Source organism: Mchenga conophoros, linkage group LG3, assembly GCF_057382185.1.
Source record: "Mchenga conophoros isolate Kocher_MC1m ecotype Shallow Benthic linkage group LG3, M_conophoros_male_GT1.1, whole genome shotgun sequence".
Taxonomy (NCBI): domain Eukaryota; kingdom Metazoa; phylum Chordata; class Actinopteri; order Cichliformes; family Cichlidae; genus Mchenga; species Mchenga conophoros.
This window is the reverse complement of record NC_140528.1, coordinates 77,601,243-77,620,056: the sequence shown is the minus strand read 5'-3', so window position 1 is coordinate 77,620,056 and position 18,814 is coordinate 77,601,243. Positions and strand designations below refer to the sequence as shown.

At 39.5% G+C, this 18,814-nt stretch overlaps 3 protein-coding genes across 3 annotated transcripts; all 3 read right to left on the bottom strand.

Annotated features, from left to right (window-relative positions):
* Positions 1-1,084: 1,084 nt before the first annotated feature.
* On the bottom strand, positions 1,085-2,534 carry LOC146580588 (uncharacterized). The gene is made up of 5 exons (XM_085267371.1): positions 2,480-2,534; positions 1,678-2,385; positions 1,493-1,568; positions 1,320-1,335; positions 1,085-1,201 (listed from the first exon to the last, which is right to left on the bottom strand). Exons 1-5 carry the CDS (start codon positions 2,532-2,534, stop codon positions 1,085-1,087), a joined length of 972 nt encoding a protein of 323 aa, XP_085123497.1.
* A 4,202-nt stretch (positions 2,535-6,736) lies between these two features.
* Positions 6,737-8,239, bottom strand: LOC146580587 (immunoglobulin kappa light chain-like). The gene is made up of 5 exons (XM_085267360.1): positions 8,185-8,239; positions 7,366-8,067; positions 7,140-7,262; positions 7,013-7,047; positions 6,737-6,901 (listed from the first exon to the last, which is right to left on the bottom strand). The coding sequence occupies exons 1-5, from the start codon at positions 8,237-8,239 to the stop codon at positions 6,788-6,790; spliced, it is 1,029 nt and encodes a 342-aa protein (XP_085123486.1). The 3' UTR covers positions 6,737-6,787.
* Positions 8,240-11,432: 3,193 nt separating this feature from the next.
* Positions 11,433-13,127, bottom strand: LOC146580586 (uncharacterized). The gene is made up of 5 exons (XM_085267353.1): positions 13,018-13,127; positions 12,217-12,921; positions 12,006-12,131; positions 11,881-11,921; positions 11,433-11,754 (listed from the first exon to the last, which is right to left on the bottom strand). The coding sequence occupies exons 1-5, from the start codon at positions 13,070-13,072 to the stop codon at positions 11,635-11,637; spliced, it is 1,047 nt and encodes a 348-aa protein (XP_085123479.1). The 5' UTR covers positions 13,073-13,127; the 3' UTR covers positions 11,433-11,634.
* Between the last annotated feature and the right edge of the window lie 5,687 nt (positions 13,128-18,814).

Here is an 18,814-nt window from a genome sequence, read left to right as displayed (position 1 = left end):
CAGTGTTGGGAAGGTTACTTTTACAATGTATTCCACTACAGATTACAGAATACATGCCCCAAAATGTATTTTGTAACGTATTCCGTTACGTTACTCAATGAGAGTAACGTATTCTGATTACTTAATATATTATCATGCTTTTTACAACTACATGAATGTACTATTGCTGTGTAATTTATTACTATTACTGAAGATTACTCGCCATACCAATAACAACTGGATTTTTAAATCTTAATATAAAATGAGTAACAGTAGGGTGGGCATTAGGTAAGGCTGCACTTTTTGCAGCGATCTCGTATAGAAAACTGTTTCACGCGTATATAAAACAGGTCCGCGGCTCCGAACTGTAGTAAAGGGACCTCTGGCTAATACATCGGGTTCGTGTCAGGCTCGTAGCTGAAAACTAGCTTTAGTTTGTTGTCTGGGTCAACTTTGCTAGCGAGAGACAGAGAGAGGAGTTGAAAGGCTGCTCCAACTTATTGCTTCGGAGGAAAACACGAACACAGTGTACAGTCGAGTCTTAATAGCTTTTACTTACAACTGGGCCTATGAGGCATTCTTTAGGGCTATGCCTGTAACACTCTGCATATTGCCTCCATATTAATACATTTTTGAACAATATTTTTTAAAAGTATTTCGTCACGTCATTATGCGGGCCGCAAGTAGGGGTGACATGGGCCGCATTAGAGCCTCTTAATGCCTGTTTTGTTTGGGTTTCCACCGGCGTGGAATTACCAAAAATAGAGAGGACATAGCCTAACACATGAAAGATCCGCGAAGATGCAGACTTGACAGACTCTGGAACAGAGGAAATCTTAAGCACAGAGACAAAAGTAACTAGACGTGGAACACAGAGACGACATAAAGACAGGAACTAAGACTAAGCATACAACTCACGGAGAACAGAATTAAACTTTTACCAAGAACAAAGAGGAGGCACAGAAACAGAACAGAAACCTAGAAACCAGCAACTATAAATATATTACAAACAGAAAACCATAATCCACAGAGTACAACTTAAACCAAAAACACAAACCCCGTGACAGTGTGGATTTTTTGTCTCACTAGAGTGGAAAAATGTAACCTACTGCTTGACACTAGAGTAAACACATTCATTCTGAGTTTTTCTCTGTCTTTTCAATCTGTTGGGCAGGTTAATGCTTAAAGCAGCGTAGTGGAGGTTGTCTGCATCATGGCTACCCTGGTAAAAACAAATTTGAGAGGTAGATCAAATTACAGTTTCTGGAAAAAAATATTTCAAAGTAATATGTGCTAAAATATTTTTCAATATTACTTTAATCTGAACAGATGAAACGTACCTCTGCAGAGGTAGTTGAAAGTCTTGTTTGTTGATGGCCTGAATGTAAAATACAAAAACAGCAGTCTCACTTAAAAGTCCAAATCAGTGAATAAAAACTGTCAAATGCAGCACCTTTTTCCAGTACCTGATTTGAAGTGGTTTCTTTTGCTCATCTTGTAGAGAAGAAAAGTCAGTAAAACAACCAGGGTGGAGGTAAAAGTCAATGCTCCACTCAAGACGTACACCAAGACAAGAGATTTTGCCTCATCTGTGAGGAGCCAAGAATTCTGAGCACAGACTTCTCTATATTTTAGGTTTTCTTTTCAGATAGATAATAAAATAACAGTCACAGATATGGGTTCTATACTGCTACTTACCTCCAAACACCAGCGTGGTTCCTCCCCCAAACAGTATGTGTCCACATGAGGCAACAGCACAGTAGTAGATCCCAGCATGAGACACATTCAGGCTTTCCATTGTCAAGTTATAGACACAGGTGTGTGTTCTTCTGTTGGCTTTCCTCTCACACTGATCATTCCTGCCTCCATGGGTGTAAATGAGTCCTGGATGAGATTCTTCAGAGTCTCTGAACCAGTAAATACTGTGTTCTCCATCACAAGCCCCAGTGTATACTGTACAGTTCAGAGTCACAGAGCTTCCTGGTTGGATGGTTTCAGAAGCTGATTGTTGGACCACAGCCTTGATGTTCAAATCTGAATCTTTAACACCAACAGTAATGCTCTCTGAAAATGTTGATGTGTGTAAATAGGAACATATACAGTAGTAAGTTGCTGAGTCTGAAATGCGCACATCTGAGATTATTAAGTTGTTTTGACCTGTTTGAGTATCCAGGGTGAAGCGTGGATCACTCTTGAATTCACTGTGAAATGTGGCATTTTGTTCATATACATAGAAGGTAGAAATGAGTCTTGGTTTCTCTGCCAATGTTTGCTTATACCAGTAAAACCGTGGAGTTACACCATTTTTACTGTAACAATGCAAAGTCACGCTGTCCCCAGTTCTAACTGATATGAAACGTCTTTCTTGATGACCAGACGAGAAGAACTCCTGGTTGTTCACCTGAGCTGAAGTAAAATAAAAGACAGAGCAAATACATTTTATAGACCCTTAACAGCATGGAAATATATTCAGACTGCAGTTTCAAAACCATAAACTCACCCATTTCCCCTAAGAGCAAACATGTTAGACAAAAGACAAACTTCGTAGGTGTCATTGTCTTTAAATAATCTTGCTGAATGAAAAGAATCTCAAACCTGTCTCCACTCTTGTTGGAGAAGACTGTGTGTGATTGGCCAAGCAGAAGTGTCACAGTATGTCTTTTAAGGAAAGATGATCACATGTTCAGAGCAGCCAATAGTGTTAGACTTCATGATTGAGGCAAAAAAGAAAAATGAAACTGTTTATAAATAAAGAAAACAGCACTGATCAATCAACTCTTTGTACACATTTTTCTTAAAAATTCTAAAGGCCCGTTTTTCATCTGAGTATGTGGACCAGGGATTGCCCCCATCTCTAATCCATTGATTTTCAGGCATGGAGGAACAAATGAACCGTCCATAGGAAAAAAGCAAAGAAGATATCAGACACGGTGGTTGAGCCCTGACTGACCAGTTTGAGTCTTTCCGAACTGCTGACTTAATACAAAAATATGATAGTGAGTGATTTTACCATTCACGTAGATGCTGAAAACAACAGCCTAAACACTGCATTTAATTAGCTACACTCAAAATGTAAATGAGCCCACCCACCGCTTTAATCATATTCTGCATCTTGTGCTATATGGTGTAGAAACCAAGCACTTAACAGTATCCCCTGAAAAGTCAGACCATTGCTTAATAACATTGAAACTTACAAAAACAGGCTACACAGCAGTGGGGAATAACTTTCATTAGAGTAGATATATTTCTGAAAGTGCTGTAAGTAGATTTAAGGATATAATTCTTCCACTTCTTCAATGCCATGTGCCAACACAATAGAGAGCAGCTACCTAAACTTTACTCCCACAGAGGTCAGTGATGTTGTGAACAGTGCTACATTCTCTCTCCATATGACTCTGGAACTTAGAACTTCTAAGTATAATAACATCATGAGGTCATTCAACACCACTCAACCACAAACTCTAGACAATATTTACATAACCTGAACATGAACAACAATATTTATATAACAACAGTTATCTGTTACTTATGTCTGAGGAAGACACTGCATGGTTTAGGTCAGAAAACAAGAATAACAGATGCAAGCTATCTGAAAGTGGTTGGCCACCACTGGTAACACACTATGTAATATATGCAAGTAAATGTTTTCTTAGTCTTTGGGTTTACTATGGTTTTGGTGTTTGAGTAATTGAGTTGGGCGGGGGGATTGTGGTGGCTAAACTCGAGATTCACATTTTTACATTGGGAATGACCAAGATGGACAAGATTAGAAATGAAAACATCGGCGGGACGGTTCAAATAAGTTAGACAAAACTGAGACGGCTATGTCTCAGTTTTGTCTGTCGGCTTTTGTCAAGCCGACAAGCGTGACAAAGTCAGGAAGACCTGGAAGACAATTAATCAATATGGTGAAGAAGGGATGCAGAGGGTTGGTGTGATGGATGCCAACAAATAGGAAAATGTACAAAGAACTCTATTCACTAGAAGAAAATCCTACTCACAGAAGCCCAATCATGGACAATAAAGAGTGTAAAGAATACATCAGTACAATGTCACGCCAATTCTACATCTATAGCATAATAACTAACGGTGAATTTGCAACTCACAAACATATACAAACATGGGCTTTTGGTATCTCCATAGTTCTAGTTGTGGCACAAAAGGAACCATAATTGATCTGCGACCCCTCAGAAACACTGCTTTAGGACAGGAAATAATACCTCACGTTATAGTTGACACACGTTAGACATCATAACTATTATTGATTTCCAGACAATGTGATGACAATGTGATCCTTAAAGACGTGGATTTGATTATAAGTCAATTAGACCTTTTAAATTTGACCTCAAAACCTTACAGCAATAAACCACTGTGGTATGGAGGACCACAAGAGCCGCATGCTGTCAGGATTTGTGTCGTGGATGAGAGGAGGAGGACCCAAACGCTGGACTCACAGGTAGGTAGGTGAAGGTGGGTGTTTATTGCCGATGGAGTGAACAAACAGAACAGAGGTAGGAAATGGCTGGCTGGAGGCTGACTGAATGAACAAAGGACTGAATGGCTAGCTGACTGAACGCAGGCGGAAACGACAACATAACATCAATGACACCACAAGGGCTGAAGGGAAGAGAGGGCTTAAATACATGACTAACAATGACAACGATTGGAGACAGGTGAGTGAACAGCTGAATATAATGAACTAATGATAAATGGGAAGAGGACTGAACATAATGCACACAGACCAAGGCTAACACAATAAAACAGGAAGTGGAACAGGCAGTAGATAAACAGTGAACGTGAACTGAAAATACTGGGTCAACGACCCAGAAACCCTGACACATGCATAGAAATAAAGAATTATCTGCTTAAATAATGAATTGTACAATAAATTATGCAATTGTAAACCTTACTAAAGTAATTTCTTAGTTAATAATGTAATTTAAAAACACTATTTTTAAGTCAATATTTTAAAATGACTTTTCAATCCATTAATAAATACTTCAAATCCAGCTCGCAAGAAAAATCTCATTTCAAAAATCATTTTCAATTTCCAAATTAAAAAACTGATTTTCAAAATCTTTTTAAAAACACAATTTATATAAGAGAAATAAGTAAACAGATTAAAAAATCTAAGGATTATTTCTAACGATTCCAATGGCCAATGGCGATTCCACTCCTCATTTCAAAATCCATGTTCCTTTCCTGTTAGCTCACATCTTAGCTATTATTTTAGCAAATAGACTAGTTTTGGGATTAACTATTGGATTACCTTCTGGATTAGCTTTCAGATTCGATTTTAGATTTTTTTTATCTCATTTATGAGATCCTAAAGCAATGCAAATTAGCCACACAGCGCAATGTAAGGAGCTCTGAGATTGGTTGGACAGACATAGACTTGTTGCCTGGATTTTTCTACACTGCTGTTTGTGCTCATAGCTTTGCTCTGCTAAGAAGTGCGTGTGCTTGTACAAAGGCCATTCAGCCTTGAAATGCCACTTTACACTCTACCTGACAAAGATTTAATAGAGATATGTGATTGAGATAGGTGAAGAAGGAAAGGGACCCTGCAGTGAAACAGAGAGCTAAACCTCCGAGTGCGCGCCTGTGGACTCAGCCTGACCACCTGTTGAAGCTAACGTGCTAACATGGCTAATGCTAGCATCACCGCATGTAACCCCACTCTATTAAGGGCCATTTCTCAATACTCACGTACACAACTCTGTACTCTTCATAAGTTCACACAGGAGTCCGGACTTCCTGAGAACGTAGCACGATTTTTGTACAATTTGAACACGAGTGTACTTGATGATGTCACAGGTCAGCCTAACATGACCCGGCTGGCTCGTCCCACTCAAATATCAGATCAGAATTTTACAGTAAACATATATATAAATGTTACTGTGTCAGTTTTCATTGAAAAATAATAAAGGAAAAATATTTTATGAATTACTTTACCTGTACTATAGCAAGATGTGCTCTAGTACAGAATAGGATGGTGCACATATTTTAGAAATCCAACTATAATTTTACATGCAAGCTCACTTTTTGCAGGTTAATTTGCAAGCGATATTTGTATCGATTTCATACAAATACCAGCAAGTAAGGCCCAATGTATTTTGAACAGACAAGAGCAAAGTAATGCCATAATGAGCAGTGCTAACCAAACACAGCATTTCACACTCTAAGTTTTAGGACGTTGCAACAAAGAACAAAGGGAGAGTCAGACAAACTTGCACCACAAAAATGAGCTTTGATGCTGACTGTGCTCTGCACTAAAGCACAACTTTCTTTTGTTGACTCTATTATCTTAAAATTAATGGTTTTTAGTTGTAAGATTGAATAACTCTTATTCAGTGTTCATCTTCATCTAAAGTCATAATACAAAACAAATATTGTTAACTAATATATATATATATATATATATATATATATATATATATATATATATATATATATATTCTCCAGTGAACAGTGGACACACTCTGAAAAACAAAAAAGAAGCCTACATTTTCAAAGCTGCAGAAGGGGTGTGCAAATCAAGCAACAGGGGTTTCAATTTTTATTTTCTGACAAAATATAGACATGAAAATTCATTATATACACAGCAATGTTGAAACTAGTCCTGTAATGCCACTTTCTGCACTTTCTGTCACTATCTATCTATCAATCTATCTTCTGACAGAGAAATTGTGCACTGTTGTGGATAGAAAACAGTGTTATCACAAGGATAACATAATGTCCACCTGACACTACACTTGAGAGTCTATGTACTTTACATCTTATGGACCATGAAGATTTCGGACAAGTCCTACTGCTTCACACTGGAGTAAACACATTCGGTCTTGCTGTTCCTCTCTTTCTTTGATTTTCTGGAAATGTTAACATTTATAGAAGCATAGTGGAGGTTGTCTGTATGAGCATTCTGTCAAAAAAAGGAAATGTATATCAAAAAATGCCTTCTAATAAAAAGTGCTGTGAAAAATGTGTTTTATGTTATTTAAATTGTAAAATCGTTTAGACAGATGAAACATACCTCTACAGAGGGAGCTGAAAATCTTGCTTGAGCCTCTAAATGTGAAATACATACAATTGAAATCTGATTGAAAAGCCAAATAAATGAATACAAGCTGTTAGATGTAAGTAGCACCAATGGTCCATACCTGATTGGAAGTTTTTTCTTTTATTCATCTTGTAGAGTACGAAAGCCAGAGAAACCACCATGGTGAAGGTGAAAGCCAATGCTCCACTCAAGAAATACACCAAGAAGTGAGATTTATTCTTGTCTGTAAAGACCCAGAATTCCAGATCAAGGATTTCAGAATGTTTTTTGCACTTTTTAGAGTTTTATTAGCACAATATTGTATTTGTTGTGACAATGTTCCTTACCCTTATATTTCAGAGTAGTTCCTTCTCCGAACAGTATGTGTCCACATGAGGCAACAGCACAGTAGTAGGTTCCAGCATGAGACACATTTATGCTCTCCATAGGCAGGTTGTAAGTGCAGTTGTATGTTTGTTTGTTCTTCTCACACTGATCGTTCCTGCCTCCATGGGTGTAAAGAAGTCCTGGGTAAAAATCTCCAGAGTCTTTGAACCAGTAAACACTATGATCTTCATCACAGGTCCCAGTGTATACTGTACAGTTCAGAGTCACAGAGCCTCCTGGCTGGATGGTCTCAGATGCTGACTGCTGCACTAAAGCTTTGATGTTTAAACCTGAACCTTTTACACTGACAGTAGTGCCTTCTGCAAATTCTAGGACTAAAGAAACCCGCCTTGCACAGTAGTAAGAACCTGAGTCTGACTTCTGCAAGTTTGTTATATACAAGTGGTTTTTCCCTATGTCTGTATCCAGGGTGAAGCGTGGATTGTTCTCGAATTCATCATGAAAAGTCCCATTTGCTTTAAAAACATACTGAGTAGAGATGGGCTTTGGTTTCTGTCCAAGACTCTGCTTGTACCAGTAGAACCTCGTTGCATCGTTGGCTTCATAGAAACATTGTAAAGTCAAGTGTTCACCAACAATAGCTGATACAAACCGTCTCTCTTGCTTATGAGCTACGGAGAAATTCTGGTGAGTCAACTGAACTGATAGAGAATGAGACAACGCAGACACAGCATTAATTTTACAGGAAACATTTCATGAACACATGTGTATAGAGGAGCAATCATAGCCACTGATAGATTAAAAAAATCATAACTCACCTAAATTTCCAAAGATCAGACATGTCACATAGAAAACAAAGTTGGGAGGTGTCATCGTGTGCAAACCTCTGTGTTAAATGAAATGAACCTTGACTTTTTTCCACTCTTTAGAAACAAGACAGCTTTTGATTGGCCATTGCAAAGCCATGTGATCTGCCCCCAGGATGAAATGTGTCTTCTGTGCGTTTAACACAGACATTTGTTGCCTTTGGTAGAATGATATAGCGACAGGTCCATAATGGTTGTGTCATGTTTGTTTTGTTTTTTTAAAAATATATTTTTAGTCTAAAACTGATCATTACATAGATTGTAAACACAACTGACAACATACAGTGGAACTTATTCCTGTTCATCATTTACAGACTCAGTAGAGACTCAGTAAGGCACCCGGCACTTGCTAGATGTTCGCATGATATCGATCTCTTTGTGACAGTATGACTGACACACTTCTCATGCTGTCCAGAGGAGGCAGACTGTAATGAGGTCTGTATACACTTTTTTGATGTTGTGAAAACTGCAAACAGATTTCAACTCACTTTCATCGTAGAAGTGAGAATAAAAGCAAATGTAACATGGTAGGTCTTTATGTTAAAAGGTAGCATGTGTTTTGTGTTCTTATTATTTCGGAAGGTCTGTTGCCATTACTGTTATTTGAAATGGACTGTAGGTAATATGTCTGTGTTACCTAAAGGGTATTGACAGTGCCATTCAGGTAACACTATTGAAATTGACTTTGCTGCTATTTCTCTCAGGTAGCATCTATTTTTGGTCAGACTAACACACTAACATCCTCCCAAAAACCACAACCTGACACAGAGAGGAAAGAGTAAATCATTGCACTGAATGTCTGAGTCAGGACTAAGACTGACAGGGAGTAACAGCAGAGCTAGTAGTACTTCATGCATTGCAAATGAGATAAGAAAAAAAAATACATTTATATATATTATATATATGGTACTGAAAACATTTTTTCTAATTCTTTAACATTTTCAGCCTTAAATTAAATCTTTATGGACTGCCAAAGGAGTCTCTCTGCAGCTGAAAACCAAATACTTTGCAATCAGAATACATTTAAGAAAAGACATTGGTGGGCATGGTTTGTGGCGCAGCTGCAGGGGAGTGGAACTCCATCAGCAACCATGGCTCACCTACATAAAAAGAATGAACTGGGTCCTGAGTTCATTGTTGTGTGTGTGTAAGTGCAGCTGCAGCCGAGTGCTGAAAGTAATAGCAACACAATAAAGTTGCCGAAGTGTACGAACTTTGTGGTGGGGTCCGTCATGCTTGCTACAGACATGTCAAGCATGCAAAGGAAAAATCAAATGTTATTTTATTTAGCTAACTTCCCCATTATGTTCAGTCCCTTAGACATCTCTGGATACAGTCTACTTCCTGTTAATAACCACAGATGCATTTAACAAAGATTATAAAAAAATAAGATTAAATAAGTGCCAGTGTTTGTATGATTACCTTTGGGTAAATGCATTCCCTAGTTTTCTATGATCAGATAATTGAGGTCAGCTGTATCAGTCAGCCTCCCCTAACACTACACCCTGAACCCACTGCTTCACCTCTCTGGACACAAAGCCAGGCACAAACCAACTCCAAAAACCACCTCACCTCATTTTTGCTCTTGGGATGTGTGCTTCTTCAGGGCAAAATGTGAGCAGTGCCTAACCAGTGCAGGAGTTTATCAACCTGAGGCATTGGGTAGACATCAAACTCCTTATGGTAGTTGATGCAAAACCTATGGGACTAGACAACACATTGTGTGACTCTTCTATTGCTAATATTGTTAGCATTTTGGCCAATTTTCTCTCAATATTTGTCTCTTATGCTGGGGTAAGCTATAGGGCTGTTAATGCAACCTCACACAAGGGCACATTACAAAACAGTGCTCTTTGACACTGGTATGACAGGTCAGGGGGGATACACATCTGCAAAAGGCTTTCGCAAAGCAGCAACAGCTGCTCTCTGGGCCTGTGTGAGATGGTCATCATAATGGAGGGAGGTGGGAATGGTGGAATTGGGCAACTCCAACTTATTTCTCACCAGGCTTAGTAGAAAAGCTGTTTTAGCCTCTCTCCATGCTTTTAGGAGGTTGAGGTGATATATGTGTGTAGCTCCTCCCCTGTTTGAAGGCACCACATCATAGTCAACGTCATCCACTCACAGTGTGACCACAAAGGTTTCTTGCTACTTGGTGAGTAACTTGGAGCTAGAAGAAGGGAGTAATGCAAACACTTAGGCAATTTTCACCGGGAGACAGAAGCTGCGTCCAAATTCAGGGGTTGCATCCTTCGGACGCTGCATTTGTAGACCGATTACATGACAGCCAGGCGACGCAGGCTGTCTCAGACTCCTCCAAATGCGGCCGACAAATGCGTCCTTCATTTCCCGGGTTTGAAGGATGGGTCGGGTGTATCCTTTGTTGCCCAACCTATCCCAGAATTCAAACAAAGGCGACGCTACTTGGTTTTAATATTACTCTTTCTGAGTCTCAAAATAAACTTTTAAGATATTTTCAGGTGAGAATGTAGCTGTGTAAACTTCAAATATCTGCTCGATTTATAAAGACTTTGCATATTTGCAAAAGTGCTCTGATGCTTTTGCTTTTCGCAGTCTTTTGCTTCTCAGGTTTAACATGATGATATATAAGTCACTTAGATAACTTAAAAATGTTATTGTTTAGCTTTTTTTAAGTGTTTTATTTGGTCCTGAGTAAATCGGTTTGGCTGTGATTAAAGTTATAGTTTTTACACATCTGAATAAATGTCAAACAGAAAACGGATTAAACTGAAGTGTGAGATGGTTGAGAATTTACTCCAGTGTTTTATTATATTTTAGATAGCAAGGAGCAGACAGCTGACTTTATTAAACTCCACAGAGACAGCTGGTTACGCAAATCAGAGGCTAGACCGTCCCATTTTACAGCCTTGCACTTCCGGCCTTCGAAGGACATGTCCCACGGAGTTCCTCAATTTCAAGTCATATCATATATCATATCCCCATAATCATATTAGTGGACAGCGGGGGTTTTGGAGCCTCTACTATATTCTACAGGAACAAATCAATCCTTTCAAACATGCTTTACCTGGCTAAAATAGATTTATTTGATCATCAGTGAATTTGTCCATAATGTCTCCATAATTACATGAAAAGCAATAAGGATAAAAACAAGCACATTGTTTCATATATTAAACTTGTAGAAAAGTATCATTAATATCTCCTACAAATGCATTGGTACATGGAAAAAACAATGAAAGAACAAGAAAGAAAGGAGGAATCCTTGACATCACAAAAACAACAAACAGGGCAGAAGTTCCTAAATTTGTATCATTACAATTTTACCACAGTGAAAGTACAAAAATGTCTATGCTAAGAGACACCAATACAGCATTTCTCTAATAGATAAAGAAAATTGGCCACCTCATTTGCAAATATCTATCTTTATTTGTTTATAGCAGAGTAAACACATTCATCGTCGGTGTTGTTTCTCTGTGTTCTTGATCTCTTGGGGATTTTAATGCTTAAAGCAGCATAATGAAGGCTGTCAGCATGCTGGTACCCCTGTCAAAATGTGTACAAAGTAGATAAGAACATGATTTCAGATGTAAACAATGGCCATAAAACAGAAGACTGTAAAAAGTTTGTTGAAGAGCGCTTTAACAAGTCATTAAAAAAAACGATATTCACCTCCGAACTTGTTGCGGGGCCTGAAAATCTTGCTTGAGATTCTGTTTGTGAAACACAAAGTAATTGATTTAACTGAAAATCCAACTTTAGCTAAAACCGTTCTAAGCTTAAAAGACTCCACTTACCTGTCGATTGGTGTCTGTTTCTTTTGTTTGTCTTGTACAGCAAGTATCCCAGTAAAACACTGAGGATGGAGCTGAATGTCAAAGCTCCGCTCAAGAAATACACCAAGCCCTGAGAATTAAACGTGCCTGCAACACACCAGAAACAGAGCTTTTTCTTGCCTATATCTTTAAATATTGATAAAGTGAGAAACAGGTAGAAAAGGTTACTCACCTTTAGGCTCCAGCTTGGTCCCATTTCCAAATAGTATGCGTCCACATGAGGTAACAGCACAGTAGTAGATCCCAGCATGAGAAACACTCAGGTTACTCATTGGCAAGCTGTAGACACAGGTGTGCGTTTGTGTGCTGGGTTTGTTATCACACTGATCGTTTCTGCCCAAATGTGTGTAAATGAGTCCAGGATGGGATTCGCCTGAGTCTTTGAACCAGTAAACACTGTGCTCTCCATCACAGGTCCCAGTGTGTACTGTACAGTTCAGGGTCACGGAGCCTCCTGGCTGGATGGTCTCAGATGCTGACTGTTGGACCACAGCTTTGATGTTCACACCTGAACCTTTTACACTGATGATGATGTTTTCTAAAAAGGTTAAAGTGTATAAATAGTAAACACAGTAGTAAGAAGCTGAGTCTGAAACTTGCAAATCCTTGATCGTCAAGTGATATTTGCCGTCTTGTGTATCCAGTGTGAAGTGTGGGTTGTTCTTGAGCTCTTCATTAGAAGAGTTGTTCACATTATATTTGAAAAAGTGAGAGATGATCTTTGGTTTTTGTCCCAGATTTTGCTTAAACCAGTAAAGTCTTGCAGACCTGTCACCATCATGGAAACATTTTAATGTCAGGTTTCCACCAACTTGAGCTGATATGAAACGAGACTCTTGATGAACAGAATAGAACATTTGCGACTCTGTCATCTGAACTGTAGTGGAATTGAAAAAAAACAAACAAATGTACATTCAGTTCAATGTAATAACTTCACAATACAAAAATCTGAATTCATGATAATGGAACTTACCCATTTTTCCCAAGAACAGGCACAGAAGCCTGAAGACAAACACTGAAGACACCATTGTGGTAAGATTCTCATGTAAAATGAAGGTTACTGTGCTGCTTTTGAGAGGCAAGAATGTGTTTGATTGGCCAGCCAGAGGTGACACAGTATCTACTGTATGGAAGTCACGATCACATGTTTACTGCAGCCTGTAGTGGAAAATACAGTATGATATCTAAGAAGAATTACACGGTTAGACATAGCCTATATTCAAAAATTATGAATCGTAATCAGATCTAAAACTTTAGAAAATGCAGCTTGGTCTGCATTAAATATGTTATACAAACATGATCATTTTTTTTATTGGACCAGTTTACCTGCATTTCCAGTATACCCCACTCTGTAATGAAAACACATTTAATCAAAAACATGTGTTGAGTAATAACTTGAGTATACAGAATATTGATTCTGGCAGTGAGCTCATTGTAGATAATAAAAGGTTAAACAAGAAAACGGCAACTTCTGGGTCCAGAAAGAGATAATCAGGAATATTTGTATTAACACAGGATTTTGATGTTTAACATTCAGGATTAGGAAATCGTTGCTCTTAAGTTGCATAAATGCAATGTCACATTTTTAATTCATATCATTTTTACTGAGTTTCAGCATCTGTGTCAGATTATTTTACTCTCTACTCAACTGCTGTTTGAATAATCACAGTTATACAATAATGGTGTTGCATTCCTGATAAAAGAAGTATTCTGAGCTCATATGAGTTGCAGCATGAAATAAACAAGACCTGTTGAAAACTACAGTTTTGTTGGGTGTTTACAGCAAGTGGTCCTTGGGTCATGAGGTATGTGTGAGCGTAAGAGCACATCCTGCTGAAACCGCAGAGGCCGTTGCACTGACACATCTAAATAGAAAGATGGTAAAAGGCACTGTGTTTGACAGGATGCAACCACTGTTACCTTTCTGTGCCTGCTTGTCCTTGTAACACAAGTATAGGACTAGTGCAGCGGTTAGACTTTTCAAAGTGATATATTTAAATGTTTACAGTTGTGAACTCACAACGTATGAACCCTGCTTCTGGGTCCATTAAGGCTGTTGTGTTTTTAACATGTTTTAGTGCTTTGTATCTTGTTCTATTTAATCTGAACAACCCTAACAAAGAGCAGTGATCACTGTCAGTCCTCCTGTTTTTTATTACCACTAATTATTTTAAAGCTCAGTTTTTAAAACCTTACGATGTAGCTACAGCCCAGCCCATGCAGCAGTCTGTTAATGACTAACCTCATATTGTGGATAGATTATGTCAGTTGTTCTCCTGACTAAAGTTTTGTCCATTTACAGCATCCTGCCGTGTGATTGCATTTGTCCCTGACCATTGGGAACCCTCCTGTTAACTTTTATTGAGTGGAAAAAAGTTACATTCATCCTCCAGCTTAACTGTGTTTATATTATGCTAACCATAGCTGTGTAGCTAGCCAAAAAGTAGCACATCATTATATACCAGCTAGGCCAACTTCAGTAATCCTACAAACGTCACTGCTGTTTAGTTTTCTGTCTTCATTTATGTCGGAGGTGATAGCTAGCTGTACATTTTAATTTCTCAAAAATCCCTCAGTCAGAACATGGTATATCATCTTTAGATGGACACTAGTGAGCTAACTCAATGCTAACTTCATAGATTCTGTTTTGGTAGAATCTAGTGGATGTTAAAATTAATTGTTACACCTGATAGAGCAGCCACACTGTTCATTTTATTACAGATGAAAGGATTTAGACAGTTTTTAACTCTCAGTGATGCCGCAGAGTTTGTTTGACTTTGGGACCTGAAGTGGAGTTTGGATCCAGAAACGGCTAATGATGTCAGACTTAAAGGCCGTATTTTCTTGACTCAGTTTTGTTCCACCTCTTTGCTCTCCGACTACCTACCTGGACTTGGTCAGGATTGAAGTCCATTTGTTGCATTCGGATGTTCAGGACTGAGGATTAACCTGTCAGAAATTTGAGCTAACATTAGGTCAACATTTGACACCAACCGAAAGGGTCATTGTAGATGATATCTGACTGCTTCATCTTCTTCGATCAGACAAATCACTGACATCACCTGCCTAATATTGTGGTAGTTCATCTTTTGCTGCCAACGAGTGAAATGGACATGCATGCAGAAGTCGCAGTAACCTACAGTACCAGTAGAAGGAGTTATTTTATTTCAACCACACAAGAAAAATAATCACGAGAAAGCAACACTGTTACAGCAGGAAATGCCGTTGTGTTTTATGGAAAGGACCCAAAATGCAGACACGGGAGAAATGAACTGGTGTCTAAACAAAAAAAAAATTGCAGCTGATACAAAAAACAGAAAAACAAGGCAAAGCAAAACAAGGGTGAAACTAAACTGAAACTTAAATTGGGATAATGACGATGGGCAAGAACATGAAACTGGACAGTAACATGTGAGAACATAACTATGAAACAAACCAAACACGAAACAGAACATTAACATTAACAAAAACTCTCAGACCTGACATGAAAACAAACAGATGACCCAACAAAGAACAGAAGGAGACAGAGGACTTAAATACACAGAAGGGTAATGAGGGAAGTGGAAACACCTGGAGAGACACAGCTGATACAAATGAACATGACGCCACAGGGGGAAGTAAAACAAAACACACTCAACATGGAAACACTGGTCTCTTCAGAATAAAACAGAAAACATGGAGAGACGTACAGGGAGTGCAGAATCATTAGGCAAGTTGTATTTTTGAGGAATAATGTTATTATTGAACAACAACCATGTTCTCAATGAACCCAAAAAACTCATTAATATCAAAGCTGAATGTTTTTGGAAGTAGTTTTTAGTTTGTTTTTAGTTTTAGCTATTTTAGGGGGATATCTGTGTGTGCAGGTGACTATTACTGTGCATAATTATTAGGCAACTTAACAAAAAACAAATATATACCCATTTCAATTATTTATTTTTACTAGTGAAACCAATATAACATTTCCACATTCACAAATATACATTTCTGACATTCAAAAACAAAACAAAAACAAATCAGCGACCAATATAGCCACCTTTCTTTGCAAGGACACTCAAAAGCCTGCCATCCATGGATTCTGTCAGTGTTTTGATCTGTTCACCATCAACATTGCGTGCAGCAGCAACCACAGCCTCCCAGACACTGTTCAGAGAGGTGTACTGTTTTCCCTCCTTGTAAATCTCACATTTGATGATGGACCACAGGTTCTCAATGGGGTTCAGATCAGGTGAACAAGGAGGCCATGTCATTAGTTTGTCTTCTTTTATACCCTTTCTTGCCAGCCACGCTGTGGAGTACTTGGACGCGTGTGATGGAGCATTGTCCTGCATGAAAATCATGTTTTTCTTGAAGGATGCAGACTTCTTCCTGTACCACTGCTTGAAGAAGGTGTCTTCCAGAAACTGGCAGTAGGACTGGGAGTTGAGCTTGACTCCATCCTCAACCCGAAAAGGCCCCACAAGCTCATCTTTGATGATACCAGCCCAAACCAGTACTCCACCTCCACCTTGCTGGCGTCTGAGTTGGACTGGAGCTCTCTGCCCTTTGCCAATCCAGCCACGGGCCCATCCATCTGGCCCATCAAGACTCACTCTCATTTCATCAGTCCATAAAACCTTAGAAAAACCAGTCTTGAGATATTTCTTGGCCCAGTCTTGACGTTTCAGCTTGTGTGTCTTGTTCAGTGGTGGTCGTCTTTCAGCCTTTCTTACCTTGGCCATGTCTCTGAGTATGTCACGGCCCAGCGGCACGAGGGAACAGAGATGGACACAGGTGCAGAAACCAACCCGGAAGCGAGACAGTAAGGGAACAAAGGATTTATTTCCGCCCCCAGGCAAACACAAGCAAAACAAAAACGACGCCACCACACTAGTGGCGCGTAGGATAATCTAAGATAACTAAGGGTGACCTAGACACCTCTAGGAGACAGCTGAACAGCAGAGGCATCGGGGAGGTGGAAACAGGACTACGTAGGGGCCGGGGCATTGGTTTCAGGTGGAGGGGACAGGTGGAGCGGAAGGCCCGGAAGCGGTCGAGACGTGGGGAGGCAGGCAAGTGAGTGGTGGGCCGGCAGGCAACGTCGTATCAGCAGCAAGCGGCCCAGGTCCAGGAAAGCGGGAATGAGGGAGACAAGACCTCCACTCCAGGTGCTACCTATGGGGATAGCAGATGCTCAGGCGATGAACGGTTGAGTGCACAGGTCTGATATACTGCTGGAATAATTGCTCACAGGTGGTCAGCCAGGGAGGAGCAACCGAACTCCGCCCAAAGGAGGAGGAGTCGCCGTTGGAGACCTGCAGGTACCCACCCAGACCATGACAGAGTATTGCACACCTTGTGCTTTTGGGCACTCCAGTGATGTTGCAGCTCTGAAATATGGCCAAACTGGTGGCAAGTGGCATCTTAGCAGCTGCACGCTTGACTTTTCTCAGTTCATGGGCAGTTATTTTGCGCCTTGGTTTTTCCACATGCTTCTTGCGACCCTGTTGACTATTTTGAATGAAACGCTTGATTGTTCGATGATCACGCTTCAGAAGCTTTGCAATTTTGAGACTGCTGCATCCCTCTGTAAGATATCTCACTATTTTTGACTTTTCTGAGCCTGTCAAGTCCTTCTTTTGACCCATTTTGCCAAAGGAAAGGACGTTGCCTAATAATTATGCACACCTGATATAGGGTGTTGATGTCATTAGACCACACCCCTTCTCATTACAGAGATGCACATCACCTAATATGCTTAATTGGTAGTAGGCTTTCGAGCCTATACAGCTTGGAGTACGACAACATGCATGAAGAGGATGATGTGGACAAAATACTCATTTGCCTAATAATTCTGCACTCCCTGTAGACATGACACTCAAGCTTGACAACATGGACACAACACAGACATGAAACTCATGATAAACTGGAAAGGAAACATGACACATAAACCAAGGAGACATAGATGATAATATTGGCTAAACTAAAACTCAACTAGACCCTAAGTAAGAATAACACAAGAACTCACATACTAAACATAAGAAAATACAAAATACAAAACAAACTCAAAATGCTGGGTCACAGACCCAGCCCCTGACAAACACATTTACACGTAAATACATATTAGCCATCTAGCTTAAACATTTCTGGAACAGAAGGAACTTACACTTACTTTACACTTTTGCTGCTCATTAGCAACTTCTTGGCTGTGACCAAAAACTTAGCAAGAGGTCCTTTAAGCTCTGCCAGTTATGAAGTCTAGCCTCAATTAATCAGATTTATTTATCCAGCACATCCTACAGGTGTTTGATCGGCTTGAGATCTGGGGATTTTAAAGGTCAAGTCAACACCTCAAACTCGTTATTGTGCTACTCAAACTATTTCTGAACTATTTTGGCAGGGTACATTATCCTGCCGAAGTAGGCCACAGCCATCAGAGAATACAGTTTCCATGAAAGGATGTGTATGGTCTGCAACAATGCTTAGGAAGGTGGTACGTCTCAAAGCAACATCCACATTAATGACAGGACACAAGATTTCCCAGCAGAACATTGCCAAAGCATCACACTGCCTTCATTTGCTCTCTTCCTTCCCATAGTTCACCTGGTGACAGGCAGAGATGGGCAGTAACGCATTACTTGTAATGTGTTACTGTAATCTGATTACTTTTTTCAAGTAACGAGTAAAGTAAGGGATTACTATTGCAAAAACGGTAATTAGATTACCGTTACTTTCCCGCAGGAACGCTGCGTTACTGCGTTACTAAAACCGTGATGTTTTTGCGAGAATGT